The sequence below is a fragment of the Chrysemys picta genome, chromosome 5 (assembly GCF_011386835.1).
Source record: "Chrysemys picta bellii isolate R12L10 chromosome 5, ASM1138683v2, whole genome shotgun sequence".
Taxonomy (NCBI): Eukaryota; Metazoa; Chordata; order Testudines; family Emydidae; genus Chrysemys; species Chrysemys picta.
In genome coordinates this window covers 30158862-30186422 of record NC_088795.1, presented here as the reverse complement: position 1 = coordinate 30186422, position 27561 = coordinate 30158862, and the positions used below count along the sequence as shown (strand labels likewise).

The 27561-nt window shown below is 41.0% G+C and overlaps 1 protein-coding gene across 3 annotated transcripts in view; it reads right to left on the bottom strand.

The window, feature by feature from the left end:
• Window positions 1-2661: 2661 nt before the first annotated feature.
• The window catches only part of BANK1 (B cell scaffold protein with ankyrin repeats 1), a 287338-nt gene continuing 262438 nt past the window's right edge, over window positions 2662-27561 (bottom strand). Inside the window, exons 12-18 of one of the 3 annotated variants that reach the window (XM_008179150.4) lie at window positions 26429-26497; window positions 23671-23849; window positions 22007-22070; window positions 20618-20647; window positions 19635-19693; window positions 16318-16373; window positions 2662-4446 (exon numbers count right to left, since the gene is read on the bottom strand). In XM_008179150.4, the coding sequence (XP_008177372.1) occupies window positions 16323-16373; window positions 19635-19693; window positions 20618-20647; window positions 22007-22070; window positions 23671-23849; window positions 26429-26497 (452 nt within the window). In that variant the 3' untranslated portion in view covers window positions 2662-4446; window positions 16318-16322. The other 2 variants (XM_024099921.3, XM_042859972.2) reach the window with 2 other exon arrangements.

Below are 27561 nucleotides of genomic sequence, written 5' to 3'. Positions count from 1 at the left end.
ACATTGTTTTGCCTTTACCATATCACTCGCGACAAGGCTTGTGTTTAAAGCTATTTCAGTGACAGTTACAGCAGTTTAAAATATTTACTTTTACTTTATGTCTTCCATTATGTAACAGTGAAACACTATCTGTCAAGCACAATGGGTTTTCTATATGAAAGCAACAGATGCAAGATCTAAGAATTCTGTGGATAAGCTGGGTTTATTAGATGGTTTGATCAGCAACTTTCAAAGGCTTTAGTCGCCAAATCCTGCTTGTGAGTAGTCCGAATTAAGTCAATTATATTAGTTACATAAAGTACACAAAATTTGGCTCCATGGTTATCTTCTCTTTGTTGCATTCCTGAATTAGAATGATTATGTCCTAGGGTTTGTGCCTACAAATTCCATTGACTTCACTGGGAATTGTACACAACTATATGAGAGCTGAATTTGACTGAGTTTTTAGTGCTGCTTTTCTTGCTGACATGTCTACCTTATAGCAATGATGTCATATCTCTTCCTTCTTTTCTCAGAAGTCTCTCTCTCTGTGTTTTGCCCTGCAGCAAATGGGGATTCAGTATTTCTCCTTATAAGAAACAAAATTAGAGTCTGATCCAGAGCCCACTGAAGTCAATAGAAAGACTGCCATTGACTTTAGTAGGCTTTAGACCAAGCCCATTGGCCATGTGGTAAAGAGCAAAGCACTGATGAACACTGGTCTGGATACCCCAAAATCCATGGGGCTGGGAGTAGGAGTCCCCACAGATCCTCAGGTGCCATGTGTTTACGAGCCACACCCCTTCCCATACCCCATGGACACTAATGAGTACCCCTGCCCTCCGAAGAGAATAATCCCTCAGGTTTTTGGTGGCTTCTAAGCTACAGCTATTTGGATCTAATTCAGGACTGTGGAAAAGAGAGGATAACCATAAGGCCAAAAGCAAAAATGTCAACCTTTCTCCTCTTTTGTGTGCAATGCTGTATCATAATCCTCTTGTTTTACTGTCTGCTACAGCATTTCCATATGCACCTCTAGGGTATGCCATTAATTCTCATATCGGCTATAAAGAAATAAGTTATTAGAGAATAAGGTTTTCAATTTGTTTTGGCTAAGTGTGTCATTAAAAGGCTATGTAAGAAAATAACAGTTGTTATTAGTATTGTTATTTAATTCATTAATTTAGAAGTTCAACTAAGGACCATTGTTCTAGGCACTGTACAAACACATAGCATGTAATAAGCGTGTACAAAACACACCCATGAAGGTGCTGCAAGATTTACTGATAAGCAAAGAGCAATGAAAACACCAAATTTATCTTTCCATACACTAAACTGTACTCATTTAAAACTGGATTGAAAAAAATCAATTGAAAAATAACAAAATACTGAAGATAGTAACATCCAGAAAATATATAATGGTGGAAGCAATTCTGGTTGCATTTTATAGTTACCAATAACCAAAGCTCATCAAATTGGAATGCCATCCTTTGGAGTGGTTTTCTTGCTATAATTGCCTCTTGCTGTTCTTCTGACTTGTGGTGTTCCTTTTGCAAAATTTCTAAAATTCTTAAATACCGCACATGGGACTCCTTAGTCTAGCTAGTATACACGCACGCCCCTTCCCCCTTAGCAATATGGGAATGGCAGGGTGGTTGTGACCTCCTGTCACTTGTTGGGGGTTTCAACATCCGTGCTGAGAACCCAAGATCTATATATTCACAAAAACCAACCAATAGTCTGAGCAGACTGAAGGAAACTAGCGAAAATATTCTATTAACACCAGAGAATTGTCATCTGATTTGCACCATCTCCATTTATACTGTAAGCCCCTCGGAGCAAACACTATGTCATAGAGCACTTACCTAATAATCAATAGCAAATTGATGCTCATTTGTATGAGTCTGGTGCCTATGTTAAGATTGAAGAATTAATGCCTATATTTTTACAAAATTTGGCCAGTCAGAGACAATGTCAAGCTAAATCTGTGCCCTTATGATACTTTTGTCATCAAAAGTAACAGCCTTACATAAATCATGGAAGAATGGAAGAGACATGTAATAGCAAGTTGAACAGAGGAAAAGCAAAAAAGGTGACTAAGATATATTATTTTCAAGAATTTTACCTGATCATTGTCGAACACTGTTCTCCGAGAACAAATAGGTTCCTCTTGAGCTCAGTGTGCCTATTAAAGCTTAGTCTTTCCCCAGTGCCCTCTTAGGATATGTACTCACTCAGCCCCTCATCATCCAGGTGGTCTACTGTACAGGTCTGGCGAGGGAAAGTCAGCCTTCTGGCTCAGGTCTGCTGGAGGTCACCCATTTTGGGGTTCAGGAGAAAAGAAACATAGGCCCAAACATGCCACAGGCCTCTCTTCCTTCAGGGAGACTCTGGCAATCCACACAGTCTGGCTTAATGTCACCAGGCAAGCAAATGACTTGAGGTAACCATTGGGGTGTGTGTGTGTGTGTGTGTGTGGGGGGGTATTAAGAAGGGTAGCAGCAGATTAAGAGTAAGAGCAGAACTAGAAACAGGCCGGAATCAAAACCTTCAGTCCAAACTAGAGCAGGTGGGGAAATGTTTTTTTTTCCCCCGGAGGGAAAAAAAAATTCTTTTGTCTTTATTTGTCACAGAACATTTGTATTTTTCCTAGTAAAACCAAACATTTCCAGCCAAAACCAATAGTTTTCAGGTTTTGGATTTTAATGAAAATGAGAAATTTGCTACAGAAAGCAGACACTTTTCACAAAAAAATGACATTTAGTCAAAAACCCAATTTTCTATGGTGAAACAGTTTCAACAGAAAATTTTCAACCAGCCCTAATCATCTTAAAATTATACACAGGTGTGGGAGACAACTTCATGAAAATACCTCGCAAGATTTTGTTGGTGTCAAATCCAGACCCTGAACTCTACTTTAAATCTAAACCAGATCCAAACACTGGCTCTTCAGATCATCTCTCTTTGTAGCAGTTCTCTTTCTTGTCACAGATAACTCTTTGCTAAATCAGGGCAAATAGCAGGAAAAAGTCTTAGTGAACATGTTCACTCACCTGAATCATTCCTCAATCGGACCATGTTCAGAGCCTTTTTTTTCCATAGACATTGGTATTTTATTCAGGGAGGAACTTTTATTCAAACGTATTCAGGTGCTTGTGCATTAACAAGAATATTCACACTGGAGATGCTTACATTAGATCATCCAGTCAGGGAACAAAAACCATATCAGGTGACTTAGTTGCCTAATTACACAGCTGAAAGGGCAGACTGAGAATTTTGAATGTCTGATATGACTCACTGTGAACAGTGTATGAACAATGCACAGGCCTAAATGTGTTGAGGAAAATTATTTGCCAATCAATAATGAATAACCAAAAAAATCAGTAAAATTCATGACCTGCAAAAATTGTTCTCAGATAGAAAAACCAATAACTAAATTGCTGGCAACAAACCCTTCAATCAGTTCTAGCATTGTGTGAGTGCTATCTCTAGGATACAGTACTGGCTAGAGTGTAACTTGCATATACATACCTGTACATTTCCCTTGTGTGGATAATAAGGGTCATTTCTTCAAATCTTGTAAGTTTTCCTGCACAACTGAGGGTGCTCATTTCAATCTCAGAGTATGTTGCTATGTGAATGCAGACCACAATTTGAGTCAAATTCTGCTCGGTTACGCCAATCACTGCATGGGTTTTACTGGGATTGCATGGGTTTACCAGAGGTTGGAGCCTGGTTCTGTTTTTCTAGTTTACCCTAGGCACACTATTAAACATACATACACAAACACAAACCTGTCTTGTAAACATTATTTTTTGTAATCATGCTTATAGCTGCAGATAACTCGTGCTGATTTACTTCCAAACTTAATATACAAAGATATGGCCGTTAGAAAGTAGCTCTAATTAGAATACAGTCATTCCTCCTGGCAAAAGAGGCAAGTTTCCTGTATAAACAGACATTACAAATTTGTATAAAAATGTTTTTAAACAACAGAAAGGAAAACATACAACTTCTCTCTATTTATAACTTCACCAGTTGTGTGCATGTGAGTCCATTTAAATCAAGCATCTTATTCAGCTTTTTAGTGGCACTTTTTAGCTGCACTTCTCTAACAGTTTTGTAGCAGTTGAAATGAGTATAAAATACGATACACAAAACAAGGCACAGTTTTTTTTCTTAACCTCTCATTTAGAGAATCAACTGAAATAAACAGCAAGGAAAGAGTGTAAAATTTAGTGCTGACTTGACAATAAATGTTTATTACTACTTTCTTCAGCAATGCTGGACTTTTGCCAGGATTGTCCAAACCATATGATTCCAAGGTGCAGAATCTGCAGTGATGAGAGCATGGTCATTTTCTTAGCAATATGTGCAGTAGATTGAGCGTAAGTCAAGATGTAGATTGGATACGTGTGTGGGATGCTGAACAGAGGCAGCTGATGCAAGACAGAATGAAGAGGTGCACTGCAGGGAATAATAAAAATGCATATTATTGAATAAACTTTTAGCAATGGGTGGGTACATGATCAAATACAACATTTCTTGAAGGTTTAGATAAAGCCTCAAGAGCATTAATTCTGCTTTCAGATCCACATCCAGGATTTCAACTCTGCTCTTTCTACATGCATAGAACTCAATTTGATAAAGGAGTGAACACCATGTGAAAGTTGCAGTGCTGAAGGCAGAAGAGAATTTGGCCAGAGAAGCTTACTTTTGAATGTTTATTTGTGTGAGGAGCCTTGCTAATTTGCATTTCACTAATGCATGTATTTTATGATTCACACTCAAATATGTCTTCCTTTCCATGCCCCAGCAAAAATGCAATAGCAGAATGTCAGTGTAAAATTATGAAGACATGTTTTCACACACTTGTCTTGCAAGACGACATACTAAAAAGGCTCAAATCCTCAGCTAGTTTAAATAGGAATGGATCCACTGACTTCAGTGTAGCTACGCACATTTGCTCCAGCTGAGGATCTACTTCAAAATTCATAGCAAAATGCTGGGAAGAATGTCATGGTATAAGGAATTATTTACATCTCTTTTAGGATTGTCCCACTTTGAAGGCTGCTGGTCTGATGTTAGAAAAAGTAGCAAGAGTTATTTCAGGGATGCAGGGGATGAGCCTACCCTTGAAGACAGTAATAAATATCTATTGACTTAAGTGGTACAGGTCTATATCCCCCAATTCCTTTTACTATGCTGTTGCATTAGTGGTCTGATTTGTCAAAGTTAAACAAAAAACACACAATCTGATTTAGGATTCGTCTGACTGCTATCAGTAAATGTATTTCATCACTTTGGTTTCAGGTCAGACATGCATAAAGGGAATGGCTGAAAGCCTGTTGAAAAAAAATAGGAATCTTTCCATTGACTTCAATAGGTTTTAATTCAGGAACAAAAAGCTCAGCCACCCAGTTTTTATAAAGGATTTGAGAATTTCACCCCGTAAATGCATTTCTCTTCAGTGGCGCATGTAAAATATATTCCATTTCCAACACTGTTTCTATCTTGCTGTTAACTTGGCAGGGCCAGATGTGATGTAAAAGGAAGAAGTTGTAGCACACTCCTCTGTCATTCTTGTTAGGGCCATTTCATTTTTGTACAACCGGTAGCAGTACTCTATTTTATGCAGCAGGCATATGTGCCTCTCGATGAGCATGTCCTGCTTTTCAAAAACACAGGTCACTACCAGTGTGGTATTGTTTTCCTTCGAGCTAGGTCTCCAACTCAAATTTTGTCACAGACGAGACCAGAAGGGTTCCGACTCATTTTTTTGAAGGAGAGGGACAATCTGTTTTGTCCATGACAATCTATTCTGTCATAAACAAGAACATTAGCACAATTTGCTGAATAAATTTTATCTTGCAAGTTATTCTCCCACATGTAATTCTCTCTCCCCCTATCCTTTCCTCTCTTACTGGTGTAGCAATTTTCTAAAAGTGACAGAGATCACCACTTGCTAATCCAGAGTTCTCACGCTGCATGATTCATCTCATGTTAGCAATCTTCAGTTTACCTACTGTTTTAATAAACTTTTTCGTCTTAATGGTTTTCTCCAGCTGTAGTTCCTTCAGTAGAGATGAGGGTCCGGATCCTTAGTTAGTATAAGTTGGCATAGCTCCACTGAAATTAGTGGAGCTATGCCCATTCACACTAGCTGAGGATCTGCCCTGAAATGTTGAAAAGGGAGGCAAGGTATTTAATGCAGTAGTTTGAATTTGTTAACTTTTAGGTCATGCTGAGTCCTATGTAACAGCCACTTGGAGTTTGCCAGCTTCCGGAGCTCCAGTCTAAGCCTTTAGGGGGCCCTACCAAAAGGGCCTACAACTAAAATAGCTGCACCAGTCCTTTGACCTCATTCCCAGCATGCTTCGAGTCAGGGGTAGGAACAGATGGAACTAGAAACCCCTGCTGAGGCCGATAGGGAGGCGTCTGCATGGGGCAATCTGTACAAGCAATCCAAGGGACCAAAGACAAGCGGCTTAACAGCTCCAAATGAGGGAACAGCCTGATAGACACAGGGAGAGCATGTCGTTTCACTTTTGAGTTTGGAAGCTGGAGGAGGGAGAGTGCAGCTCACCGAGTCCCTGCTAAACTCCTACTTCCCCTGAAGTGAGTTTCGCGCTGCTCTGAGGCTCTAGCTGCATAAACCAGGCAGTTTCGGCACTGCAGCAACCCACATCCAGAGGGAAAGATCTGATCCAGCACTGGCTACTGAGAGCCAGCTGAAATCCCAGGAGGATTCCAGACCCAGGAACCAGTGATCCCAGTTGGAGTCAGGAGAGGACCCTGTCCTACCCAGGGGCGAAGAAAAAGTAAGGTGACTTTTATTTAAGCCAGTCAATGCCACAGGGCTGCAACACTCCATCTCAGGACATTTAACCTCAGCTATATCATCTGCCTCAGGGAGGTGCCAGGGAAGAACTGGGGTTTGCAAGTGTTGGGAGGTAGGGAATTCCTTTATTTTTAATATTAATTAATAATTAATTAACCTTAACCCTTCCATTCTCCAGATCCTACTTTCGCATTCCCAGCAAAGTCCCCCTTTTTTATGGTGTTATTTCTGGTGTACCACTCCTTTGCAGGGATTTTTTTATTTACTGTATTGTTCCTTGCGTAATGGGCTTTACAGTCCTTGCAAGCTAGCAGTGTTATAATTGATTTTCTCAAGGGTTAGCAGGCATGGGTATATGGGAAAGTGAGGAGTCACTTTGAGTGGAGGCACCAGATGCCAGAAAAGAACCCAGGTCCCAGACAACATGGGGACAGGACAGAAAATGCTCCAAAGACTGGTGATCGCAAGCACCACGGAGAGAAAAGGGAGGAGGAGTAAGCCACACCTCAGGGGTGGGACTATAACTGTCTGTATCAGAAGGAGCATAATAAGTGTGTTAGAAGGTTGGGAGGGAATCTTTGTCTAACCTAAAAGCTGACTACTATCCAGAGATGCTGTGAGGAGCAATGAATCCTGAAGCCTGATTATCCTTTCATACCAGCATAAATCAGGACTGGAGTCAGCGGTGTAAAACTGGTATAAGTGAGAGGGGAATGAGGCCTATAGTATCTATTCTAGGAGAGAACTTTTTGCTCAGGATTTTTCTGTAATTTGTTTTAACGTCACAGACTATGGCTAGAAATGGACCTACTGTGACCAAATGAACCCTATATTCACACCTGATACACCACTGTAATAATATTTATACAAAATATGTCTTGTAAGGTATCATTTGAAAACTAATAACTTGCTGGTCAATAGTATCATGATGAAATGTAGGTAGCAACATTATATGTAGGGCCCTACCAAATTACAGTCCATTTTGGTCAATTTCAGGGTCACAGGATTTTAATCATCATAAATTTCATGATTTCAGCTATATAAATCTGAAATTTTACAGTGTTGTAATTGTGACAGCACCAGGTTCAGATCCCAAGATGGAACAGGGGGTCTAGCGTAAGGGAACACCCTGTCCAAACCCCTCAAAAACCTGGAAGTCATGTGGTGGGAGAACCTTGGGCCTTGGGTCCTAAGGGACAGGAGGTAATCAAGGACAAGCTGGATAGACGCGGAAGAGGGAGAGGAACCTCTTTCCCTCGCCCACATAGAGAACCTATACCATTTAGCGAGGTAGGTTCGACGCGTGGAGGGCTTCCTACTCTCCAGCAGGACCGATCTTACCTCCACAGAACACCTGCGTTCCTCCTTGGTCAGTCAAGGAGCAGCCACGCTGTCAGGTGAAGCGCGGCTAGGTTGGGATGGAGGAGATGACCCTCCTCCTGGGAGAGGAGGTCCGGGCGGAGCGGCAGCCTGCGAGGCGGGGCCGCTAAGAGTTGCAGTAGGGTCCCGTACCAATGCTGACGGGCCCAATCTGGGGCTATGAGGATAACCCTCGCCCCGTCTGATTTCACCTTCTGGAGGACCCTGCCTATTAGGGAAAAGGGCGGGAAGGCGTACAACAGGGCCCCCGACCATGGGAGCAGGAACCCATCCAGTATTTCCACATCACCCACTCTGCTCTGGAGCAGAACCGAGGACACTGCCAATTCTGGGTGGTGGTGAACAAGTCTACATGGGGAGTACCCCACTATAGGAAGATCCCCCTGGCTACCTCCCTGTGCAGGGACCACTCGTGCTGCTGGGAGAACACCCTGCTCAGGCGGTCCGCGAGCGTGTTGCTCTTGCCGGGCAGGTAGAAGGCCCACACAAGTATGTTGTGCGCTATACAGAACTCCCACAGGAGCTGGGCTTCCTGGCATAAGGTCCGGGAGTGCGTGCCCCCCTGCTTGTTGATGTAATACATGACAGTCATGTTGTCCGTGAGGACTCTAACTACCTTCTTGTGCACGTGCTGGAAAAAGGCCCTGCACGCTAGGCGTACGGCCCTGAGCTCCCTGACATTTATGTGCAGGGTCAGCTCCTCGGAAGACCACATACCCTGGATCCTGAAAATCCCCACGTGGGCTCCCCAGCCCAGGTCCGAGGCATCTGACACCAGATCTAGAGAGGGGGGCGGCTCTCAGAAGGGAATACCCTGGAGCATGTTGCTCGGGTGGGTCCACCATTGAAGGTCTGCCACCACCCTGGGTGGCACCGTGACAACCTTGTCCAGACCGTCCCTGGCCTGGGAGTACCGGGAGGCCAGCTAAAGCTGGAGGGGCCTCATTCGGAGCCTGGCATGTCGCACCACATAGGTGCATGCTGCTATGTGGCCTAGGATTTGCAGGCACACCCGTGCCGTGGTTACCAGAAAGGCTGTGACCCCTGCGATCAGTGCTGTGAGCGTCTCGAATCTGTCCCGTGGGAGGGAGGCCGTGGCCCCCTGGCAATCTAGCAGCACCCCTATAAAGGTTATGCGCTGAACCGGGATCAACGTGGATTTCTCCTCGTTTACCAGAAGACCTAGCGCCCCGCAGGTGCCTAGCAGGAAGCTCGTCTGCTGCTGCACCAGAGACCGAGACCGGCCCTTGAGCAGTCAGTCGTCTAGGTAGGGGAAGATCTGCAGTCCACTAAGGCTAGAAGAGCTGCAGCTAAGCTGGAGCAAGTTCCGACTACCTTCACTGGCGGCAAGAAGGAACTGAGGGTGGGGGGAGCACGCAGCCCCCTTTATGGCGCGATATGTCGGTGCCACTCCAGGGGTCGCAGCGGTGCTCTCCCACTACGGGTACTGCTAAGGGAAAAACTTCCGGCACCGGTGCACGTGGCGAGCACACACACCTATAGTGGAATACACATGAGCAATCACTCGAAGAAGAACCTCTTTTACAGAGAAACTTCATGCCTCCATCCTTGCAGTGGAAGGTAGTTTATCTATGGGTAACTTTCAGGAAAATGCACTTCAAAGGTTGACTGGACTATAAAAGTCAGGGGCAAAAACTCCTCTCTTTCATCCAAGAAGACAAAGGAACCAGGCTTTGGACTTTGTGAGAGATTCTGACTTGAAAATTTGATCAGAAATGAAGATGGGAGCCTGTGGTAAGGATTTTACCTTGAACCAAGTCTAGTTTCTTAAGTCTTAGCTACTAGGAAGTGTTCTATCTTTATTTCTCTTGTAACCAGTTCTCATTTTAATACCTTATACTTGTATTCACTTAATCTCTCTCGTTGTTGATAAATAAACTTGGTTTATTCTTTAATCAAAACTAATCCAGTGTTGTGTTTAAACTGAATTGTTTGGTAATGCCAATTAAAGTAGCAAGCAGTCATACATTGACCCATTTATAGGGGCAATGGACCTCTAATATCTGAACTGTCCAGGAGAGGACTGGACAGTGGAGAATACATGTTTTTAGGGAAAATCCTGGGTTGGGAATTTGGTGAGCCACCCAGGAAGTAGTAACCATGGTTGCTGGAAACCAGACTGTGGCTGGTGTGTTGCTGACATGCTGCTGGGGTCAGAGTGGCTGGACCAGGACTGCAGCTATACACAGACACTCAGGGTGTGACCTGCATCCTGTTCGGCTGTTTGTGAGAGGCCCAGGTTGGGAGCCATAATAGCAAGGCATTGTGAGGCACCCAAGTTGCAGACAAGGTGGTGAAACAACCCTGACTGATTGGGATTGCACCCCACAATGTGATATCTACATAGGGGACGGTGCTTAAATTTGTTTCTGTCACTGCTTTTTACAGCTGAATGATTTAACCTTGGCCCTTTAACTTTGCACAAACCAGTTAAATACCAATGTTTTATCAGCCCTAAAGATTGAGTGAATTTAATATTGATTCCATAGGCCAAGCTCTGCACTCAGAGCGAACACTTGTGGACCCACTGACCTGCCCAAGAGCTGGGGACAAAGGGAGGTAGAGAATAGCATATTCAGCACCCATCTTTAAAGTTTCATCCAGCTGGGAACTGCATGAAAGAGCGATGAATGTCTTCAGAAGTCTCTCGGTGCAATGATGGTGTGTGGAAGTGAAAGCACTGATCTGGGGGACACTGGAAATGAAGCCAGCTGGATGGAGACAGGCTGAGTAATGCATGATAAACTGAAGTGGCCAGACAATTCTGAGGGCTCATTTAATCACAAAAGGCACATAAACACTCTGTTTGATTATAGAAGCAACAATAAAACAGGATAAAGTGCAGCTAAAAGCTATAGCTGCAGTGAGTCAAAAAAAAAAAGGTCATATTTTAAACTATATTATTGATGGAGCACAGAGATGAGTTTTAGAAATGTGGGCTCAAAAACCCTAAACAAAGGGAATAAATGGCATTGTTACAGATATTGGCTCATACTGTACATTCTACTCCTGGGCAAAATGGTATGGAAGGGAATGAACTAATATAAAAACTTTGGTGCTTTGCTGTGTTCATTGAGGAAGTGCTTTCTTTCCCATGAGGTGTGGCACTGGCAGGTGTACAAAGGCGGAAGTGCTGCAAATATAAGCAGAGAGCAAGAGGCCACAGAACAATAATGCCCCAAGCTTATGGATCTCAGTCAGCAGCACCCCCCCCCCCTTTTTTTATATCATCATCAGTCTCCCGGTACACCAGCAATTGGCAGTAGAATACATTGGCTGGCCATTTCATGGTTATAGTCTGTGATCTTTCCAAGGGGGTTTACAGAGCAAGGAGCGGAAGTAAATATTGCTTCAACCAACATTAACTGTCAGCAACCTCAGCCATGTAAGGTATGTAGACTCTTCCTGGCAAACCTGTTCTCCAACCTTGCTCCCCACGGACACTCTGGAAATTAGTGAAAAGAATGTGATAGAATAACGATTGCCTCTATCTTCGTGCCTCAAAAAGTATTGATGTTTTAACCATCCCCTTCTTATCAGGAGAGAGGGAGCAGTGACACCACCATGGAGGAGAAGAGATTAGAATGTGATTGAAACCTAGTCTCAGGAGGAAGATCTATTTTCTTGTAATGTCTCTTTTCCATCTCTCTTCCATATGTTGAATGTCTCCCCTATTTTCGTTTATTCTCCGTATGGTGGTCTCCCTGCCATCTCCCATGTTACTTCCCTGCCGTATGTGCTGTAGCAGCAGCAGTGGCAGAGTGTTCATGAAACTGACTGACAGTCCAATCTAGGAAGAGCCTGAATATTGCACTTTAGAGAGCAGGAAATCCATCAGTTTCACTGACACTAACGGGAAACACAACAGGAACACTATCAATCCACCCTCCTTCATTTAAGTGAAGGACAGCAAGTTTCAAGAGCGCTTCATATTAAGATTACTTTTAAGGTCTGAAATGAGGTCGTGCCACCCATTACCATACAGTGGTTCTAATATAGTATACTGCAATGTTCCCCCTTGTTTAGTGCAGTAACTCACATAGCACTGCAAGGTAATTGTTGGCTAAAGTTGAGCTTTACAATAGCCTATTTTTGAAGGCAGATGCAGTATTAGTTTTAGTTAAAAGGGTATGTTATCTCCTCCTCATTATAACATAATTCTGCAATTAATGTATCATTATATCATAGATCAGTAAATATAGTAATACTTTTCACCTCTATAACTTAAACATTTTAAAGTGAAGTCTGACCATCCTTGTCAGGTAGGTATTATTAGCCCATTCTGCAGATGGGAGACTGAGGCACAAGAGATTAATGCTCCAGTTTTCAGAGCTTCTGCGTACACTCAGCCCCCACTGACATCAACAAGAGCTGCTGGTGCTCAGCATGCATGAAATCAGGCCACAGGTGACTTGTTGAAGGAGGACTGTGGCAGTTTCAGGAACAGCATGTAGATCTGACTCTCAGCCCTGTGCTTTCATGACATGATCATTCTTCTCTGTGTAAGGCTACATAACTCATTAACTTGTTCAGATGGACTGGGTTCTTCAGTGGGCTGGCAACAGGCTGTAGCAACTTTCATTTCTAGGCAATTGGTTCAAATTCACCATAGGTCCAGAATGAAGGAAAAGTAATTGATAAATTCTGTGAAATTAATTGATGGTCTCAGTTCAGCTCTTGTTGGCAATCTCAGAAGAGAGGCCAAGGACTGCATTGACAGGAAGACTATGAATGCAGTAATATTCTATTTATCTATCTCTATATCTTCTAAGTTGGGGTCGGCAACCTTTCAGAGGTGGTGTGCCGAGTCTTCATTTATTCACTCTAATTTACGGTTTTGTGTGCCAGTAATACATTTGAACGTTTTTAGAAGGTCACTTTCTATAAGTTTATAATATATAACAAAACTATTGTTGTATGTAAAGTAAATAAGGTTTTTAAAATGTTTAAGAAGCTTAATTTAAAATTAAATTAAAATGCAGAGCCTCCCGGACCGGTGGCCAGGACCCGGGCAGTGTGAGTGCCACTGAAAATCAGCTTGCGTGCCGCCTTTGGCACATGCGCCATAGGTTGACTATCTCTATTCTAAGCAATCAATCCTAATGACTCTCATCATTCCACAATGTTTAAAATAGTTTTAAAAGCAATATACGGAACAGAAAAGAAAGTGCAGGTAGCAACTGGTGATTAAAACAGAGTCCTTGAGGTACAATATGCAATAGGATAGGTTGTCAATGAACTACTAGAGAGAGCAGTTAATATTCCAACAGGATATAATGAGATGCCCAAAGTAAAAAGGTCACATTCATTAACAAAGCCCATCAGCAAACTCTGCTGCTGCTGAAAACGGGAGTAGTAAATACACATAATCCTCTCATCATTTAAATGACAGATTACTGAATGGCTATAGCTGATAGCTAATTAGTGTTTCTCTGTGAACAGTCTCCTTACATTAATACCTTTGTATTACCTCAGTGATCTCTTTATTAACCAGTTGTGGTGCTGGAAATAAACAGCATACAAACAGAATATAGTGTAAAAAGAAACAGCAAAAAACCTCAGTGGTTAACTTTCCAGTGACGGCTCCAAATTCTCTGGTGAAGGGAAATCCCTTTGAAAATAATAGGGCCATTCTCTTGTACCCCACTGTCATTGTTTCAGGATAAGTTATATCTCTGAGCTCTCTCTCAGTCTCTTCATGGGTAGCCTTCCAAGTGCCAGACCCAGTGCCAACACTTCTCAGAGTGAAATCCTGTGATTTGTCCCACTTATAGATTGGGTTTCCAGGTTACAAAACCCCTGTTTACCAATTGTGTTTCCCCAGCAGATCCAACTATATTTGGCCCCTGCTACAGGCTTCCATTCAGGAACCTGTGACTAGATGAAAAGGCAGTGATCTTGATCATTTTTTTCAAAACAAAACATTATGTATTCATGCATAGGACTAAATCGATCAGACAGGCAAGGGTTAGAACAACAAAAGGTCTACACACATGGCATCTTATCTAAGCATAGCATTTCCATAGCAAGCCTTAGTTAGGTCCAATTTAGCCCTTACACCCACTCTCCTGGGGACTGGATTACAATTTTTTTTGCAGACCTGCCTCTGCCTTCAGTTTCAGGGCCAGTGTTTTTAATAATTTCCAAATTCTTTCTTCAAACTTTCTCTCTGCAGGGCTCTGGTCCTGCCATAAGCTAGGGGTGGTTGTGCTCCCCTTGGATAGTGACAAAAGAGCAACATCTTTTGACACCCATATTGTTTGTCAAGTATTAAGGATTTACAACCATTGTCTGCCTTTCTGCAGATGTGTAAAACCACCCAAGTCTGAGTTAACTCTTTACTATCATGCTGTCTAATACGTGGTGCAATCAAATAGAAGAGGTACACAGCATATCAATAAAAACATTTCAGATATCTCCCATCTTCTTCACACTTTCTACTACATATTTGTATATTTCGCTGTTAGTGAATGACTTTCGGCTTGGGTCACTCCTTGGGTTCCAGCAACTTCTGAATACAAGACACAGGCTGTGAGCACCTAAATTAGGATACAGAGGTGCAAGCAACCTGAACCTGCCCTGTTCTGCCAAGGGGCTGGAAGTGCAGGTGTAACCCACAAATGTGCAAAGCTGGCCAGAGATGGGGTGAGTCCAGAACACCTAGAAAATGCTTGATTGAGTGCATTCCTTGGACAGCTTTCATCTCTCACGGTGTCCCAGCTAGAGTCTAAAGTTGCCCCCCTTACGTGAAAATAATTTGCAGCATTGATTTAGTTCTGCCATAGAAGTGAGGTACCTGTGGTCCTACAGGATATATCTGTACAACTATGTAGTCCCTAGCACCCAGGGAGCCAGTATCAACTCAGTGGCTAGCTTTGATGTCAGTGGTGGTCCTTGGTGAGGCATTTTAAGTTCATGCTAGGATACTAACTTCCCTTCATTCCATTACATATGTTCACTAATAAAGGGAAAGTGCCCCTCAGTGCTATATTGTGTCTGAGAGGCTGGTTAATGAAGTACTACTGCTGCTTTGAAATCCCCTTACTGAAAGGTGCACTTTGCAATAAGGGGACCCAGAGCCACTGCTGCATAGGAATCCCTCATCTCGTAGCGCTAAGCTTGTCTCTCTCACCAACAGAAGTTGCTCCTATAAAAGATATTTCCTCACCACCCTTGTCTCTCTCAAACATAAAATTATCAGTTGTGAATTATACACAGAACTGGGCAAAAGTACATTGATTTTCTTATTTTTCTCAGGGTAGCAGTATCTCAGCTTTCCCAGTGATAGAAAGCCTTCACTGTTTGTCACTAATTTCTGGTGAATACCCTTTCCCATGTCTCAAGGCCTCTGGATACTGCTTTGCGGGATGTACAGTTCACAAGCCTACTACAAAAATGCAAACCCTTTCAGGCAACCTAGAGAAATCTCCAAAGATTCTAGAAATGAACAAAAATATATTAGTTGTCCAATCTAGGTAGCTCACACCTGCCATTGCAAAAACCAAACACAATCCTCTTTTGGGGACACTGTTCACCTAATGCTGATCTTGCACCATTCTTACCCTTGCATTCTCCATTCATTTCAATGGAGTCACTACTGATTTACACAGATGTGAGCAAGATCAGAAATAAACCTCATATCTGGATTATGATGGTTTTTAGTTACATGCAGCACAGGTTTTCATTCAATACCTTTGTGACAGTATATGTATAGTACGATAGTATATATCTGTTCAGTATATCAGACTACATATTCCCCCAAAGCCTCTAATTTTGCTGGTGCAATTAGTTGTACCTACAACTGCACCCACTTTTTAATTGCACACACAAGCCAGTTGTGTTTCTGACTCAGTGCAAATCTGCCGCTGTACTACTGAGGGCACACTGAAATCTGACTAAAAATCAGGGCCATAACGTACAATACATAACACTACATACTATAGCACTATGTGCATTTCTGCTTATTGCAGTAATGATGCCAGGATTACGGCTGAGATGTCACTTCTATTCCATGGTTAGGAGCATGCATCACCGATATGAAGCACTTTATTAGGAATTGTTTTATATAAAAATAAATAATTTATATATGCTCTTACCTCCATTAATTATCTTTAGGCATCTGTTCCTTTTCTGGTGGGTTTCGAGTTGGATGCTAAAAAGATGATATGAACGTGACATGAGCAGTTAGGACAATATAGAATGTTGAAAAATCTAGTAAGGTCACAAAGTCCATATTTAGAGTGAGTGATTGTTTTTACAGAATGTGATATGTTAATTTTTAAAATTCTCCTTTAAATTCTACAATATCCTTTCTATATTTCTGGCAGCCACTTAAGTAATGTTTTTCTTCCAAAGTGTTAAATATGGAAAATGCTATGGGGAAAACTGTGAAACTTCTATAAAAATTGGTCATTTTTGTTGGAGAATGAGCTGGGGTGGGTCTGACCCTTGCCTCTGTCTATACAAGAGTCCCCTCCTCTTTATTTGGGGATGTGCAGCTGCAAGGATGGAGTGGCGTCTGAGGGAGATTGAGAGTTGGGGAGTATTGTAAAGACACCGGGCCTCTTTAAGAACATCCCAGCCATGGTCTTTAACATCTTGGGTCTTGGTCATTCCATGGAGCTTAAGTGATGCCTCCTCCCATTCCTGCCTATGGGATAATTCCAAGGAAACACTATGAGTTTGTGAGCTCTTCCACTGAGTGGCATTCACTTTGAATCATTTCTCTCCTAATAACAGGGAAAAGCAAAGGATTTGAAATCCAATAACTGGCTCCATATTTCATGAACACTTTGAATTGGTGGATGTGTTCAAAATAAAGGTGTGTATTTTATGGTTTAGGCCCATCTCTACTTCTTATCTGTCTTATGGATTTTTGTATATGCATTCCCTTCCCTATCAGAATGGAGTCCACTGATTATCAAGTGAGTGAGTTTACTGAGATAACTGCCAGCAGTGGGAATAGAAACAAGATGCTGGTGAGAGATGAAGAGCTGGGGAAATGCATCCAGGTAATCAAGATAGTGCTCATAATCAATAAGCTAACAGGTTGTGAAAGAAGCTCAATGCTATTCTGAAGGCTTTTTGGATGAAGCTATGGAAGCAATTTGGTCTTTGGCAGACAGTTGGGCAAACTTAATTAAACCATATATGCTTTATTGCCATGGGCTTCCACAGGTTCAGATTGTGAAATCTGAAAAAGTATATACTCTAGGATTGCTTTACTCCAGTAGGTGACCTGGTCATGTGCAGTACATTGGGGAGTTGAGCTGTATTGGAGCAGTTATAACAATAAGAGGACAGAATGTTTAATATAGTAGCACATGGTGAAATAAAGATAGTCCTTGGAGATTAAGCTTTTCTCACAGAGAAATGAATAAATTAACATGCACTTTCATCTTTCATATTTAAAAAGTCAGCAGTGTCTGAAGTCATAATTATGTGCTGGCTATTGAATGGCCTATGTAAAATGACTTCCATCCAGTTCCCAGTGAACAAGTACCCACAGGACAAAACAACCATCAAAATTGCCACAGCATGTCACTCACATTGGTGGTCTCAAAGATGCCAAGGCTGGAATGGGCATTAAGACTGAGTTACCATCTCACCCCGGTTGTGGCTCCAGCAGAATAAGTTAGAGGAATATTCATGGGGCAGAACTGTGACCAAAGGACTACAATTTCCAGGTGTATAAGTCTGACATGTTTCCGGAGACCTATGTTAATTCAAAATGCAACTATGCACACTGATGATACATATGTCCCCCCCTCCCCCGAATACCTGGCCTTTTGGTCTTTTCAAATACAATTTATGTTAACTTCAGATGTTTTGGAGCCTCTATCTGGCCCTGTTGTTGCTTTCCATTTTGCAGACAGAGGCTCTGCACCTCTGATCAGGTAATCTCCTACATCACTGGCGGCAGGGCTTTCAGCGTCAGCACATGGGGCAGCACTGTTGGTCTGGGCACAATAGACTACTGTTGTTTAAAACATAGGTGCATTACTGAGTGATAGAATGGTACTACATGCCCATCCAGTCCTTGGCACTAAGACTGGCAATGAGGTTGCTAATTATGGTAATTCCAATATTGATGGCAAGTTTTATGATGTGGAAACTTGTCCACCCAGAACTGGCCTGAGAAGAGTTCATTCTACAAAAATTACCAAAGAGCCATCAGAAGACAACAATTTACAGGCAGTTCAAATCATCATGAATCACAACTATTTTCTTTAATCACCTCTGATCACTTTGAATCATCTCTCATATTTATTTTTAGAAAATGATTGTGGATGATTTTTAAATTATGGGAAATGTCACACAAAACTCAAGGCAGTTTGTATGTGATAATGAGTAAAGTGCCAAAAGTGCCTTTGGCCAGATTCTTAAAGGTACTTAGGCTCCTTGGCACTCCTGAAAATCCCACTAAGCCATTATGCACCTTACTCCATTGATTTCAATGATAGTTAGGTGTCTATGTGTTTTGAAAATCTAAGGCACCTTTTTGTATCTTTAGGCACCTAAATACCATTAAAAATCTGGCATTTAGGAGACTAAGTCTCATTGACTCTCAGTGGGACTTTTAGACTCCTAAATCACTTTTGAAAATTGCTCTTCAGCTCCTAAGTCATTTAGGCATTTTTGAAAACTTTACCATCGAAGGTTTTCTTTGGTGATTCATTTTTGTCTCCAGTTCTATAAGAATGCAACAAAAATGCGATCATATCCATACCTTAATGGACGTCATTTTAATTGTGATCAGAGAATCAGCTTTATTAAAACCAAAGTGTTTTCTATGTTCATATTCGGTGCTTGAGCAAATAGCATGTGCATTCATAGGCCACACACTTACTCCTTGTTTAGTAGTAGTAATTGTTAAAATCAGATTAATCCCACTTGCCTTTCCAGAAAAAAAATCAAGATAAACTCTCCTGCTGCCCACAAAAGGCATATTTTTTATGATTAAATCATATATTAATAGCCACATAAAGTATTACTTGGGGACCCAAAGATAGGAAGAACTGAAATAATGTAGTAGAAGACTGAACCTGACCCTGCTTCAACTGCAGTTTATAGCACAGTTTCCACTGACTTTAGTTGGAGGAAGATCAGCAGCAATATCAAGAAATTCAAAATCACATTTAGTAACTATGAAAAGCAAAATTCAGTTATCCCCCTGCTCATTTACAAAAATAACTAAACTCCTTCCTGAATAAGTTTATGGAATAATAAGTGTGCATGCTAAATCTAATCTTCAGACGTGGCTACTGAATAGGACATCCAAATCTGAGAGTCTATAAGTGGGATATGGAGATATGGTTAAGGAGTCTATGTTTGAAAACAGGTATCTCCATATTTCAATTGCAAATGAATCCAAACAAACAAATGTGGGAGCTATGAAAATATCTATACGTACCAGTTTGTTAAAGGGTGTGGTGTACAGCAGGTCTCTATAATGAAGGTTTTCCCCACAAACTAAAGAAAGAGAAAATATGCTACTGTCATTTTTGTTTCAAGCATCTGTTGGGTGGACAGAGATGTAACCTTCTAATGTCCCAGCCTTACACTCATCATTTTGACAATTAACTCAATGGGAGTTGTGTAAGAACTCAAGGATTAGGTCCTCAATAGTTAAAATCTGTTTCAAAAGGATCTGGGATCCCTTCAGGTTCTTCCCCGTTTCTCTTCCTTTTACGTCTCTGCCTTGTCATTCCCACCCAAGAAGGGTTGATGAAGTTCTGTCTTATACCCATTTTGAATGCCAGCTAGAGAGACTCACTTCAGAGCAATATAAGACACTGTAGCAGGATTCATACCGGTAGATGTTAAGACTGGAAGGGAACATTCTGATTATCTAGTCTGACCTGTCTAATGCACACAATAGAATTTCACCCAGAATGGCAGGGCTCTCTTGTTGACCTTGAAGGTCAGGTGGGAGGTGTGGTTCATTAAGAGAGAGAGAGTGGCTCTCAGGAGAGAGGAAACTAGAGAGAACTAGGAGAACAGGAGGTCCTGGAGGGAAACACTAGGAAACAACCAAGCTCAGAGAGAAAGCTTAGTTTGAGGTCTATATCAAGTAACTGTTTGTGAACTACCAATAAAATCAAACCCTAGGAAGGGTGTGATTCTGAATACTAACTCAGGGTCTGTGTGCTCGGTTATGAAAGCTGATAGGGATTCAACCATTTCACAGGCGCAAGTACTCTAAGCTCCTGGCAACGTGGGGACTTTCACACTGAATCCTCTAGGTTACTATATCATTCAGCTAACCAAAAATGCATTATTTCAATCTAAGGAATCAGCTATATAACCTGGAATTTCTGTGCAGTAGTTTTTGCCAGAGGGGCAATCTGAAAAGTACCTATGCTAAGGTGAACTTTTAAAGCTAGTATCACTTACCATTTGGATGATGTTCAATGGTGATTTTGTCTGTCAGGAGGAAAAAATATTGTTAGAATTTGTTTTACTATCTTTCTGGCATTAGAGCAAGTGTGTGTGTGTGTGTGTGTGTGTGTGTGTGTGTGTGTATTTTCCCTTTGGATTGGATAAATATATAGGTGTGTAAATATAGATAGCTATAGTATTGCTTGTACACTCACACACCCCCTATAGCTATATGTGAAGGACAGTTTTTTTTTTTAAGCAGTTTACTATTCTGTACTAATTGTCAAAATTAAACCGCAGGACAAATTGAACTATTTTTCATGGGATTTCACATACACTCCATTTAACAATCAATTAGCATTAATATTTAGGAACAGATTTTAGTTACCTGGGTGACTACCTGTTTAAAGGTATCTATTTTATATTTACTTTAAAAATGCTCCTTGGTACTCCAAAGAGTACTCAACGAATACTGAGTTTTATCAAAATTACTACAACACATTAACCATTAAATCTACATAAGTGCACTGTTTTCCAATGTAATCATGAAAACGGTAGTGTGGGTGATTTCCTGATTCGGGGAGCAGAGAGAAAAATAATTTGCAAACATTTTGTGATTTAGAAATAGAATTTTGTATTGACTGTGTTCACATCCTATTTTTAACAAATGTTCTGTGAATGGAGTTTTTTTTTGTATAAATATTTGCGGGAAAATTTCAGGTTCATACTCAAGATTTGTCTAACTGTGAAACAAACTTTTAGTTTCAAGACAGAATGAAATTTGTTTGGGGAAGAAATGCAAGTACTTTATAAAGTGCAGGCCATCCCAACAGGAAGAAAACAATATAGTATAACTTTAAATAATGGAAAAAAAAAACAGCTCACATAATGAATAATGAATACCAATTATGTGAAAAAGCTCTTGCAGTGAGCAGTTCCTGAGCAATTCACAGACACTAAATATGAATCATTTTGAACAGCGAACAAGTTAGTAAAAACCAATGTGAGTCACAAACAAGAGAAAAAAAAAGACTAAATTCACCACATAAACTGTTATTAAGAAATCGATCGCCCATTTCTAGTCCCAACACTTTATTAAGAAACACAGTGCACTACAGGAAAGCTGAGCAGTAGACATGGAGGGTGAAATCCTGGCCCCAACTGAAGTCAATGGCAAAACTCCCATTGACTTCAGAAGGGTCAGGATTTTACCCTAAAAGTTGATCAAGTCTTTATTACATTTAAAATAATACCTGTGAGTTAAACCAAGATACACAAAGTGCTCACTAGGGCCGATCTAAAGGCCAACCTGGGATGTGGATTGGTACCTAAGCAGAGATATGGCATATTTATCCCACAATTCATGTCTTCATTGTATTGAAATGCTACTTAGCTATAATTTACCATACAAAATTTCTTCTTCTGGTCTTTTCCCAATAATGCTATCTCTGAGCTGGCGTACTTTTTCCTTAAAAAAGAAACACACAGACAACAATAAAAATCAATAACCAGGGTTGATTGTAAAAAAATAATGAATGAATAGCTGGAAAAGGTTGGCTTTTTAGTATGCTGAACATTTAGCTTCTCACCACAGGAAAATCATTTAAAAAGGCTAGGAAGAATGCCATGCTGCTCTATAGATGCAGCCTTTTAGTTTCAGCATTTATCCCCAAGCCATCAGCAAGTTATGGCGTATCCAGGGCTAGACAGTTACACTGATATCCACATAGATTTAGACAGTCTGCATCGGTCTCTGTAGCCATAATAAGGGGTAGTCATTTTCTAGCCAATTGAGAAATAAGGGGCTAATAGAAAGAAACTTTAGGATCTGATCCTACCATCCTTATTCATGATAAGTAGCAACTTACTATGCAAGTAATCCAACTGATTGTCTGCAAAGACATATTGAGTCTTAAATATTTATTTTCTGTTTAAAACAAATGTTTAGTGTGAACAAACTTCAGCCCATGTATTACTTGTGAACTGCAAATTGAAACAGGCATTTTAATGGGGCTGTTCGTAGAATAAAATACTATTCAGCATGAATACTGATATGGTAATAGAATCATGGTCTAAGGGATCTGGAAGATATCCTATTCTTCACTTCACTTCTTTGTACTTCTGATAATTGCTAGTGGGGCTACTGCCAGCATAAAGATTTCTTTGTTGCAATACAAAAGTGGTTCCATTTTAGAAGTGGGTGGGAAAACAATGATCCCTATATGTATATACCAGACTGTAGCAAGTAATTCTGCATGCAAGCTCTTTGAGACCTGTTTAAAACACTATGTAATGTATATACAATGTCTTATATATCTGAAATGGTAAAACTTCCATTAACTGGCTCTATTCGTTTTGGGAGTTGGTTCCCCTCCTGCGTATAATTGAGAAGGGTTCAGCTTATTCGGTGAGAGAAGGCTTATGGAGAAGAATTCAAAGATAATCATTTTTCATATGTATTACACAGCTTTCATAGATGGTCAAAACAATAAGAACAAGATTTAAAAAAATAAAACAAAACATCAACAAAACTGGTGCAAAAGCTATGTTCTAAATCCATAGTTAGGTACCAAAATACTCAACCTAAATTAAATGTTGAGAACCCACTTGGTCTCACTGAAATCAGCTGCCGGGTGCACAATACTTTTGAAAATCAGGGCCCCTGGGTATGTCTATACCACAGCTGGGTGGCCAGATTCCCGGTGTGGACAGACTTGTGTTAGCTCTGCTTGAGCTAGAATGCTGAAAATAGCAGTGTGGATGTAGCAGCATAGGCGGAGGCTGAGGCTAGCTGCCTGAGTCTATGCTTGCTGAACTCTTGGGTTTGAACTTGTGTGGCTAGCCCAAGTTGCATCTGCACTGCAATGTCCATGCTGCCATTGTTAGTGCGCTAGCTCAAGCAGAGCTCGTGCAAGTCTGTCTGCCAGTGCTGGGAATCACAGCTACATTATAGATGTATGCTTATTTGGATGCCTAAGTATGGATTTAGGACTCCAAATTTAGGTACCTATTTTTGAAATTCTTGGACAAGGTGCCCTACAAGCAAACATAATCCTTCAGAAGTATACCTGCTGTGGAACTTCTAATCTGCTTTTTTCATTCTGCCATTGTTTAAATTTCTCAAGTGCTTCATCCACAGTAATTGTTCCCTTCTTCACCTGTTCCTGCAAAAGGATCAGTTCTTCCTGTCCAGAAGGGATGCTGTGTCTCAAAGTGGTATAGGTGGAAGTGTCAGTTGGAACTTTGTCTGTAGTTATCAAGTGTAAAGAGTTTAAAAAAAGGCACAGACAGTTAATTCATTTCGAAAACTGTTTTTCTTTTCAATGAAAGCTCATTTTGAGCAAGAGCATGTGAGCAGCAAATCTGTAAGGAGATGGCAATTAATCTTTACCATCATAACCATGTTTACAGCCAAACTCTATAGAGAAAAATGCAATGAGCTATTTGCTAGTGTTCTTTTGAAGTAGTGTGTCCTGGTGAACAAAACCTTCAAACTCATTGTCATTTGCCTGATTGGTTCACTCTTCATCAAATTTAGGGCAGGTCTTCACTACGGGGAGGGAGGGGGCGATTTAAGATACGCAAATTCAGCTACGCGAATAGCGTAGCTGAATTCGACGTATCGCAGCCGACTTACCCCGCTGTAGGGACGGCGGCAAAATCGACCTCTGCAGCTTCCTGTCGATGGCGCTTACTCCCACCTCCGCTGGTGGAGTAAGAGCGTCGATTCGGGGATCGATTGTCGCGTCCCGACAGGATGTGATAAATCGATCCCCGAGAGGTCGATTTCTACCCGCCGATTCAGGCGGGTAGTGTAGACTTAGCCTAAGTTTATGTAGCAGCTCCTCTTTTGAGATAGGGCCGTACCATTAATTAATTATGAAATTCCACAGAATTCAAAAGGAAGTCCTGACATAAGAGCTGCCATATTGGGGCAGACGATGGTCCATTTTGCCCTGTATCCTGTCTCCAATCGTGGCCTGTACAAGAGCTTCAGGGGGAGTGTACAGAATGAGGCAATTATGGAGTGATCCATCCCTGTATTCCATTCCTGGCTTCTGGCAGTCAGAGGTTTAGGGTCACCCTGAGCATGGGGTTGCATCCCTGACCATCGTGGCTAAGAGCCATTTATATCATGCCAAGTTATTGGTTTTATAAACCATAACATTACTTGGGGATAGGAGTGGAAGATCCCAAATTCCCATTAATAAGCATTTCCCTCACTCCCCAAACTCCCATCAATATCCATTTTCCTCTCCCCCCAAATTCACATAGCATATTTCCCAATAGCTTGTGCTGAGAGTGCTGTTTTGAATTTTCATATAATTCACTCAACCATAATGATCAGAAAATATGCAGGGTCAAAAAGAAATCTTATAATTTATATGTAGCTTCATAGGACTAGATTCTAACTAATCCCTATACAGGTGTGCAATTGAAGAGAAGTAATATGGAGTTCTATGCTGCCACCCTCACAGTTTAGCCCATATGTTCTTAGTATTCTCAGCTATTGGAATGGCTGCTTGGGGGCAAAGGCAGCTGGGAGTAGGTTAAAGCAGCCCAGAGGCTGCTCTGATTTTTTGAGGGATTCTGAAATAGCTCTGTCAGCCCAGAATCAAGGAACTAAAAAAGGTGGCATAATACCACTGCTGGTCCCCTCTCCTTGGCTCCTACACAGAATGCAGCTAGACTGAATCTCAGAATTGGAGCCATAGTATTTGTCTTTACCTACATGTAAGCTCTTAATTGATTATGTCTGATTCCTTATTGTGCCATGCATGACATCCCTTTGTTCTACATGAGGGATGACCAGCTGTGCAAAGGGAAATATACCTTGATGAGGAGAAAAAAGTCATTATTGAGCCCCATTCTGCTCTTTTCCAAGAATATTAAGTACCAGCATACGTTGGCCATGAATCTCCACCACTTTGCATCTCTGATAATCATTTACATTTGTACTAAGAGAGTGCAAATTACTATACCAGATGCCAGGCAGTGGAAAAATCAAACCTAAAACGTTTTACGGGAATAACCTTTGTAGGGATACACTAGCAATACTCCATTACTAAATGTTGCAGTTATTGAATCATTACCCAGAAACATCCTATATTTCAACACTTACTTTTTAATGAATTTAGTGCAAAAAGAGACACTGACAGCACTGGCAAGTGGCGTTCTCTGTTTATTCACTGAACAGACAACTGCAATGCAGCTTCCCTACTCTGCTTCAACTAATATGCCCTAAACCTGACCTAGAGGGGCTATTTCCTGGAAGGATAATTCAGTCTCTACTCCATGTGCATTCGTTTAACAATAACAATGCTAGTTATGCTAGGATACCAATTAATGCCAGTTGCAGTGGTTATTTAGTGATATGGACTCTTCTCAAATAGCAATTGGGCTGGGACAAGCAACTCATTTTACATGGGGCAAAAAGCAGCCATGAGATAAGCTTTGGTCACCTGCTATTGACTCAGGCAGGTTAGAACTGATGCACAGCGTATGTATGAGCCACCCAGTTCCTCCTTTTCTAGTTTTAATCATTATAGCGAAAGCTGATAGAAAAGTGCGCAGTCATTTTTGCTTTTTCATATGTATCCAAAAAGCTTTTATAAAGCCCCTCACTGATTTGCTTTGTTAAAATAATAACTTTTTATTTATTTGAATTGATTTTTATAAGCTGAAATACTATTGGGGATTTAAGCCATCCTGGTAGGAAAAAAAAGATATTAAATAATCCAAGAAAAAATCAAGCCAGAGCAAAACTCTCATAGTCCCAATTAAGGAACATCAAGACAGTTAAAATAGCAAAATGAGGTTCCACACCTTGTTTCCTGAAAGCATAGTACATCTTCTCGTTATCACTCTGAGTTCTGGTGCCCTTTTGCTGAAACACTGCAACAAAATTAAAAATGTTAGGAAGCTGGTCACAATTACACAATAAGGAGATAGCTCAATGCTTATCAGAACTTCAGTGTCCTGCAAGGTAATTTTGGACCATTGAAAATAAGATGGAAGAGAAAAAACTCTCTCTCTCAATGTATACCAGTAGCATTTCTGGAATTTGCTCATGTGAAAGAAGAATGCACAAAAAGTAATGCTGTGGAAAGGAAACTGGATGCCAAAGTGATATAGAGCTGTTGGAAGACTCAATGACAAAGCAGAATCAACTTCAAGTAGTTGAAGTCCAAAGAATGAACTCTTTTGCAAGCACAAGAAGGTGCAGGAACAAATTCAGATATTTATGAAAGAGAAGACTAAAAAGGTGCTAAAATGTGCAGAGACTCAGTGCAAGTGAAGAGCAAAACACACAGGGGAAAAAAAAAAACTTCTATTGGAGAATGTCTGGATGTGCTTTGCCAGTAACAGAGAGAAAAGACAGTACCAGGAAGAAACATGTATTCCGCCTTCCATTCAGGGTCATTCAGAGAGACGAGAAAAGAAAAGCTAGTTCTTAATGGTGGAAAAAGTTTCACAAAATCACAAAAGGAACAGAAAGCCTGTTTATAATGAAATGATTCCAGATCATAGCAGTATGTTAAAAGCTTTTGAAAAGCAGGCCCCCTGAACACAAATGGGCAAGGAATCTTTTAATTGTGACCAGAGTAAGGAGAGGATGACCAATGAAGAATGTCCATAGATGTGTAGTAACACTGCTTATTAGGACCAAAAAAACAAACAAACCCCACAACCACTATGGATTCCTTCGTTAGGGCTGGAAGGAAGATAGCCTTTGTAAAGCATGGAAAAGGGGTTATTTGTCCTCTTTAAGACCGCTGTAGTATTGCAACCTGAGAACCTTAGCACCACTACTAGTTAATCTGCCCCAAGAACTATTAAGAGTGCACAAGCTGTTAGCTACTACAGCTCTCCTAATAACAGTTTTAAAACTGTACCTCTGTGTGTGTTTGGATTTAGCTTGCACTGGACAACACAGCTACTGACTACAAAAATACCCA